The sequence below is a fragment of the Myodes glareolus genome, chromosome 26, assembly GCF_982192425.1.
Source record: "Myodes glareolus chromosome 26, mMyoGla1.1, whole genome shotgun sequence".
Classification (NCBI taxonomy): domain Eukaryota; kingdom Metazoa; phylum Chordata; class Mammalia; order Rodentia; family Cricetidae; genus Myodes; species Myodes glareolus.
This window is the reverse complement of record NC_142051.1, coordinates 42,877,510-42,886,172: the sequence shown is the minus strand read 5'-3', so window position 1 is coordinate 42,886,172 and position 8,663 is coordinate 42,877,510. Positions and strand designations below refer to the sequence as shown.

General features: G+C 49.9%; 1 protein-coding gene across 1 annotated transcript; it reads right to left on the bottom strand.

The window, feature by feature from the left end:
- Positions 1–599: 599 nt before the first annotated feature.
- Nopchap1 (NOP protein chaperone 1) lies at positions 600–8,410 on the bottom strand. Its single transcript, XM_087901941.1, has 4 exons — positions 8,258–8,410; positions 5,448–5,534; positions 2,517–2,653; positions 600–1,467 (listed from the first exon to the last, which is right to left on the bottom strand). The coding sequence occupies exons 1-4, from the start codon at positions 8,370–8,372 to the stop codon at positions 1,249–1,251; spliced, it is 558 nt and encodes a 185-aa protein (XP_087758067.1). The 5' UTR covers positions 8,373–8,410; the 3' UTR covers positions 600–1,248.
- Between the last annotated feature and the right edge of the window lie 253 nt (positions 8,411–8,663).

Genomic DNA, 8,663 nt, shown 5'->3' with positions numbered 1-8,663 from the left:
ACCTATCAGATGTCTCTTCAGTTTAAAAATCTGTAATTGGAAAACCAGGCTAGACTGGGTATTCACACAGCTGTGGTCAGGATGTGTGTGTGCAGTCACTGGATACCAGAGAACCCAATTAAGACACAATACTTGGTCGTGTAGGATGCTTTTGACCACTGGCTCAGGGGAGTGTGCCCTTCTGACAACCTGGATCCCTTTCAGAGGAAGCCTCCACAATTGTCTGCTCCTGGATGGTACAGCAGCCCAATGGCTCAGTTCTCAAGGGAAATGAATATAGTATCTCTAAGGCTCAGGGACAAGAGAAGAAGGAGGTGAATGAAGGCACTAAGAGCTGGAGGGTGGGAAACTGGGTTCAGGGCTGATACCCTAACCTGTCTTTACAGGGTCCGAGGAGGCATCAGCACACAGAACGTCAAGCCACCACAGTAGGTGAGAGCTGCTGCCACACCCTCCAGGTAGCCGGGGCATGGTGGGTCCTACACTCAAGTAGCCTCCAGGGAGGACGCCTCCTCCTCTCACCTCAAGCACTAGTCCTCATAAAACAATCAATGCCGCTGAGTCAGAACAGCTACCCAAGTCACCACCACACAGAACGCTAACAGAACCTGAGTCATTTTTTAGGCTGTGGTGCCATTACAGTTTGAAGACAATGTTTACATTAACTCATACACCAACATGTATGTACACAGTGATATAGCAGATATTTGTAAACATTAAACCTCTTCACAGCAAGAGCAAAGGTCAGTCTACCCTCACAGGATGTCAATCAAATGCTGCCCATTACAAAATTTAAAAGGCAGTTTTGGTTTTTTTCAATAAGATAAAATAAGAACACCTTAAATGGCAGGGGGTCATTATCCTGGACTGGTTCTAGTACCCAGTTCCTATATAACAAACTGTAACCCGCCTTTGGTTCACAAACCAACCAAACTCCAATTTAGAAGTGGGAATTTTGTAACCAATAGCCCAATTTTAGCATAAATGAGCTTCAATGAGTCACAGACCTCCCAGTTCAGACCATGCCAACTTGGGCAAATGTCTGCACGTAGCCAATCAAGTTATTTCTTCCATATTTCCCTTCTCAGTTTCCAAGGGCACCACCCTCCCTGTAGTCTGAACACTTTCTATTTAGAACACCCCCAAATTTGTGAATTTTCCTTTTTGACACTGAAGGCGCCACACCTTGGGAGCCGCTCTCCCCCACAGGTCGCAGGTGCGGCTCCTGCCTCCTTCCATTCCTCTACCTCACTGCTTCTTTTTCTTACTTGCCGGGCTGTCTAACACTTCAATCTTGCCTCTGCCACCTTCTGCACTCGGAAGCTTTATGTTGTCCACTGTGACTTCGGAGGGGGTGCAGTCTTCGTCTTCGGACTCTGAGCCGTCCGTGGAGCTGTCAGGGGAGCTCTCTTCTGAGCTGTCCTCTTCCTTTGAAGCTGCCCGATTCATCTCAAATAAGGCCACATCCTGTAAGAAGTGTCAGGTTGAGAACTCTACTTCAGGCCAGTTCTGCCACATTTTCTAATAAAGTGGCAGGTTTGGCTCAGTGGATAAGGGTGCTTACTAATTTTCCAGAGGATTCAGTTCAGTTCCCAGCACCCATTACCAAGCTTCAGAAAATCTAACCCTTTCTTCTAGTTCTTCTGACCCTCACAGCCACCCATAGGTAACACACACACACACACACACACACACACACACACACACACACAGACATGCACACAAAAAATAGTAATTCTTAAATAAAAGCAGAAGAAGAAAGTACTAATATTTATCATAGACTCTTGAGCACAGGTGGGGCTGTAAGATTAACACCAGTGGCACGTCAATGTTTCTGGTTCCCAGAAGACATCAGAGCAGTCAGTGTCGGTTTGAAGGATTTATTTTACTTATATCGTTAAAAAGGCTCGTCCTGGGCAGGAGAGATGGCTCAGCGCTCCAGTGCACTGGCTGCTTTTTCAGAGGACCTGGGTTCAATTCCCAGCAACCATCGGGCTCACAACTGTCTTTAACTCCAGGGGATATCACACACTCATACGGAAAGACATACCGGGAAGACACCAATGCACATGAAATTAAAATAAAAAATAAATAAATAAAGAGATTCCTCCGGCCTAGTACACACCCAACACCATGCTCTCAATAAAAACAGACTAGAGCAGAGGTTCTCAACCTTCCTAACGCTGCGAGCTTTACTATAGTTCCACATGCTGTAGTGACCCCCAGCCATTGTTAGAATCGTAACATGGGGGCTGGAGAAATGGCTCAGAGGTTAGGGTAACTGGATGCTCATCATTCCTAAGTTCAAGTCCCAGCAACCACGTGGTGGCTCACAACCACCTATAATGCTGTGCCCAGCACTGAACAGTGCCTGAAACAGGGCAACAGAGACAGCACAGCCTACGAGAAATGTTCGACAATTTAAAAATAACATTTTAAAGTAAAATTTCAAATTATCTTTCCCATTTCATGGTAAGTACACTAATTCCATCACGTGAAGCGCAGGGCACAGTTACCATCTGTATGATGTTCCCAGATGTCCCGTCGGTGTTTTCAATATTGAAGCGATCTGCTGGAGCAACTGCCATTTCCTTCCGAAGCTTTTCATTGGCCTGGGCCAGCTGTGGGAGAAACGCCTGCACTTGGTCTAACACTGTGGAGCGCAAACACAGAATGCAGCCATGTTAGTGAAGTATAGACTCCACAACTGGTGACCACTTCAGAGAGCAACAACGAACCCATCAGCTCTTCGGGCCCAGCTTCTGAGCTGCCTCGGGTGGGAGGGTCCGAGGGGTCAGCAGAGATGGCTGCGGACTGAACCAGGGCCTTTTGCCAGGCCAAGGGCTCTACCAACCAGTCACAGTCCCAGCTCCTTTGGGACTCCCCGAGCAACAAGCCCACACGATTCAGCAATTATTATTCAAATGTAATGTTTCTCTTCCACCGTGAAAGTATAAATTCTAGAAGGTTGGCCTTTAACCAAGGGACTGAGAAAACAGGCAGAATAACCTACTGAACCAAGTGTGCCTGATCCTTACAGAAGTGTCCCGTGTCTATTTCTGACTATTTCAGTTACCAGGAGTGTATCCCCTGCCCAATATTTGTCCGCCTTCCAGCTGAACACAGTAACACCAGCCACCTTCTTTTTAGAAATAGGTTTGCTATGTGGCCCAGGCTAGAATTCACAAAGTTCGTAAGTTGGGCTAGCTTCCAACCTCCCATCATCCTGCACAGCACCGAGCGCTGCCCGTTCTTTTCAGCTTGGGTCATTACTGTTCCTCATCCTGAACAAGTCTGTTGTCTGCCCCTACTATCTGCTCTGTGGCACAGGATGGCATGGTGCCCTAGCCAAGACAGGAAGTAGTCAACGTGGGAGCCGAAGACCAGAAAAACCAAGTGATGAATGTTGACCTGGAACTTCTCGTAAACCAGCCAACTCACCACAGCTGTGAGGTAGCCATCTTTAGGTCAATCCGACACCAAGAGAGCCGAGCCAAGAGACGGACCACAGTTGAGGACCGTGGGCACCTCCATCCAGATAAACTTTCAGCTTCTGACTCTGGGTTCTTTCACGCCAAAAAACAAGCCAAGTTCTCCTAGCTTTCTCTTAAGGCGATCCAAGTTTTCACTCTTTGCAATTCAAAATTCTAATTAATGCTTCTAATTCCACTACCATGCTGGCTACTTTAGTCACCTAGATACCAGCTAGAGTCACCTGAGAGACGGGACCTGCAACTGAGAAAATGCCTCTGGAAGATCCCGTTGCAGGACTTTTTCCTAATTAGTAACCAACAGGGGAGGGCCCAGCCCACTGTGGATGGTGCCATCCTGGGTTGATGGTCCAGAGCATGAGGAACAAGCCAGTAAGCAGCATCCACCACAGCCTCTGCATCAGCTCCTGCCTCTAGGTCCCTGCCCTGCTTGAGTGCTTGTCCTGACTTCCTCCGGTGATGAAGAGTGCTCTGGAAGCATAAGGCCCCTTCCTTCCCAGGTGGCTTTGGTCATGGTGTCCGTCACACAAGAGAAACCCTAATGAGGACAGAAACTGGGGAGCGGCTAAGCCAGACCTCACCATGAGTTTGTGGGAGGACTGCGGAAGCACTTTGACCCTCAGGGCTGTTAAAACCATGAAGTAGTCAAAGCTTGCTGAGCTAGTCAGTGGGAGATAATGCAAATGACACACGCTGGCTTGTAAATTTCAGGCCACTTTAAGAGTCCCTTAAAGACTCTTCTGCCTCTGCTCCCACAGCATAGGGGTTCCAGGCTCATGTGGCCACAGTTTAAGTGGGCTCTAGGGATTTGAACTCTGTTCCTCATGTTTGCTCAGCAAGCACTCTTGCTCTGAGCATCCTCCTAGAGTAAGTAACTGCCAGGGGTAGTGGCCCACACCAGTGTAGGCAGAGGCAGAAATAGCTACCAGTTTGAGACTAGCATGATCTACACAGAATGTTCTAGACCAGCCAAGGATGAACAGTGAGTTGTGCAGGAGCAGAGAAAAGAATAAAGTTAGATACTGTAATCCTAGAACTGGGAGAGGTAGAAGAATCTGCAGTCCAGGGTCGTTCTACACAGTGAAGTTTGAGTCTAACCTGGACTGTGCAAGACCCTGTCTCAAAAAAAAAAGAAAAAGAAAAAAGAAAGAAAGAGTAAATAACTAGCCGGGCCTTTCGGTGAAGGCCCCCACACCACACCATGTGGCAGGAGGAAGATCGCCAGTTCTGCCTGGGCTATAGAGGGAGTTCAGGGCCAACCTGAACAACTTAGAGACCCTGACTCAAAGAATTCTTCTGGGTGGTGGTGTTGCACACCTTTAATCCCTGCACTCAGGAGGCAGAAAGATCTCAAGTTCAATCAAGGCCAGCCTGGTCCACAGACTGAGTTCCAGACCAGGCTGGGATAAAAGGCATGTGCCACCACCGCCTGGTTTACTTTCTTTATCTTAAGAGCCTTACACCACTTAAGAAAATGTTTTCTTTTAGGCGGGAATGCTTCAATTCTGAGGACACTTCTATAAAACCGACTTCAGAGGAGCTACACCGGCTGTATCAAAGCCAAACAGTTAAACGACAATAGTGTTCCCCAAAACCGTATTTAATATTAATATTTCAGAGCACGTGATAGTGCTTTTCCAAACAATTAGTCCTGTTAACTGTTCCCACTTATCTCCAACATGCTGCCCATCTCTGGCCTCAGCCTTCCAACTGCATCTCAGCCACCAACAGTACTTTCAGTTTCAAAAAGAAAAAGGAATGTATTCTGAAAAATCTTCAGGCAGGAGATTACGATGAGAAACCTTACTCCTTAGACAAGGATTTACACAATACAAGACTTGCAGTATCTGACTCTGTGGTCTGATATGAGCCAAGTAGACAGTCTATAACATCAGATAAGGGATTAATTGGACTAAACTGGGGGAGCGCCCCCTAGAGTAGAAAGGCAGTACTTACAAGGGCTCCTCTGTATCCGAACTGTTTGAACAGTAGAGGTCTTCCTGGGATGGGGCTTAGCGCTGATGAGCAACTGGTCCCAGATACCTGAAAATACACACACAATTTACACCATAAATGCAGCCCAGCCAGGAGTGCAACTCAGTCATGGGATGACCCTAGTACTTCAGAAGACAGGGGACCATTCCACACCCTGAGGGAGAAGGGACAAACACACTCTCTAGAACATTGATTCTTTATGTACATCCATTTCCCTCATCTCCATTTCTCATCTGTAACAAATGTACATCAGGTCCCACCTTCTGGATCAATAGTAATACAATAGTAATAAGTCGGCAGAATTGAGCAAACCTTTAATTCTGGCCCTCAAAAAGGCAGGTGGACAGCCAGGGCCACACAGTGACCTTGAGCCAAGCAGCAATGCTCGATTCCCAACCCCCACATGGGGGCTCACATTGGTCTCTAATTTCAGTTCCAGGGGGTGACACCTTAGGATTTCCTCATGCACCAGGCATGTACAATACACATGAAAGTTTAAATAATAAACTTAACGCAATGTAGACCTGTAACAATAGACTTCCCAGTTTATATAGTCAGAAATGCCAGGAGGTGGTGGTACGGGCCTTTAATAGGCAGGCAGGCAGATTTCTGAGTTCAAGGCCAGCATGGTCTTCAGAACAAGTTTCAGCACAGCCAGAACCAGAGAAACCCTGTTTCGAAAAACCAAAGTCACTCATGCCTTTTAATCCCAGGACTCGGGAGGCAGAGACAGGTAGGTCTCTAGGAGTTGAAAGCCAGTCTGGTCTACAAAGTGAGTTCCAGGACAGACAAGACTGTTACACAGAGCAAACATCTCAAATAAAAAACAAAATTTTAAAAAGAAAAAAGAAAAACCAAGGTCAAAAATTGGCCCAACAAAGACGGCTTGATGGACACAGGGGCTTCCCTCCCAAACCTGAAGACCTTAACTCTCCTCACTAGGAAAGAGAAAACAGCCTCCTCTGTATGTGGGTGTTGTAGCACACAGACGACCAGAAACCGGTACTACGCAAAATTGAGCAAATAAATGAGCAACACTAAACAGGTTTCTTTTACAGAACATACCTGTCTGCTAGAAAGCATTTAATCTAAACGAAAAATACCCTAAGAGGGAATTTTGTCCACGCTTGCACCTTTCCCGCTTACCCATGCCAAAGAATCCAAACAAACCAACTGTCCAGCAATTGTCCAGCCCATACACTGACCGCTCAAGCCTTTTCACGGACAGAAAAAAAAATCTCTTTACTTTCTAAATCAAAAATCCCGTCACTCTCAATGTAGAGATGACCTTAGAGACTTCGAATGCTCCTTAAAGCCTAGTGCTTTGATTATCGTTACGTTCGGAGCTAAGCCAGAGCTGGGGGGACAATATCCAGCTCTGCTGTTCCCCGCCAGTGTCTACCACCACGCAGTTTTTTTGTTTGTTTTTTTTCTTCGTAAAACGGGGTCCTCAGGATACTTCCGCAGGCTTCGGGGATGCAGGGAGGCTTGAGCTTGTTTATTTCTGACACTACCACTCACTACACACTCACTACTTTGGCAATCAGTAGTGCAACCCCCTCAGATACATTTCGTTCTCAAATGGTTCCCACGGTGCTTAATACGCGGACACAAGAACTTTTATGCGTTCGTTAAAATTCTACGGGTAGCCCCATCTGTTTGAATCAAAATGTGAAAACGGAGGCCTAGAGAAGACTACTTTCTAACAGTCCCATGGCGGAGCAGGGATTTGAACCTACAATTTCCATTCTGTCTCCCTCCGCCTGCCTCTCGCTCGCAAATGCTGGTTTTTGGCGTGAGCCCCCACGCCTGGCTGAGCCCATGCTTTTCTCTTCTGTACCACACTATCATCTGAAATGCTGAGTGGATTTTCCGCACACACATCTCCCTCCACCAAGGTGACAATGAGGAGGGCGTGCCTAACACAAATGTTATTAAAAATGGTACCTACCCAGCCTGGTCTACAAGAGCTAGTTCCAGGACAGGCACCAAAAACTACAGAGAAACCCTGGCTCAAAAAAATCAAAAAAAAAAAAAATGGTACCTACCATCTTGGCCAAGCTAGCCCTGTAGCATTCCCTAAGAACTGCCCGGCCCAACCCCCGCGACCCCCAACAGTGTTCCGCTCACCCTGGCATCCCCTCCCTACGAAGTGCCCCCGCCCCCGGAGCATCCCGGGCTCCTCAGCATCCCCGCCCCCCAACATCCAGGGCTCCACAGTATTCCCGGTCTCCCAGAGCGCTCCGTGAGCCTCAGCATGCCCGCCCCCGCTTCACTGTCCCGGGCTCCACAGTATCCCCAGGGCACCTCAGCATCGAGTGCTGCGCAGCATCCCCTCCTCCCGAAGCATTCCCGGTCCCCCGGAGCGCCCCGGCCTCCTAAGCATCCCTGGCCCCGGAGCCGTGGGCTCCGCAGTAACACGGCCTCCGGAGCGTCCCGGGCTTCGCAGCATTCCCGCCTCCCCACCCCCCCGAAGCATTCCCGGGCCGCCGGAGCGCCCCAGTCTCCTAGGCATTGCCGGCCCCACAGCGTACCGGGCTCCTAGGCATCCCGGGCCCCGGTTCCCCGGGCTCCGCAGTACCCCGCCCTCCGGAGCGTACCTGGCTCCGCAGCATCCCCGCCTCCCGGAGAATTCTCGGTCCCTCGGAGCGCCCCAGTCTCTCAGGCATCTCCGGTCCCCCGGGCTCCGCAGTAACCCACCCTTCGGAGCGTCCCGGGCCCCGCTGAATCCCCGGCTCCGCCAGCCCAGCCGTCCCTCCGCCGCCGCTCACCTCCCGAACCCGCGCTCCCCGCGGTCAGCAGTTCCCTGGACACCGTGACCTGCGAGCGGTCCCCAGAAGACGACGAAGCTGTAGGACCGGATACGCGCTCACCGTGCATCTCCATGCTTGCAAGACAGCACGAGAGAAATAAACCCGGATAGAGAAAGGCGCGGGTCGCGGGGCGGGGCGAGAGGCGGAGCCAAGGCGGCAATTGGCGGAAATCGGTCGTTGGGCGGGGACAGTGGGAGGAGCGGGGCGAGACCTCGTGCAGGAGGCGGGGCTGAAGCGTGGGCAGCGGGGGACCGGAAGCGGGGGGGGGGGGGAGGAGGGGAAGACAGCGTGGGCGGAGCGCGCGGAAGCACGCGTTGGGCCTGGTCCGCCCCCACCGAGGGGGTCTGGCAAAAACAGTCTTTCT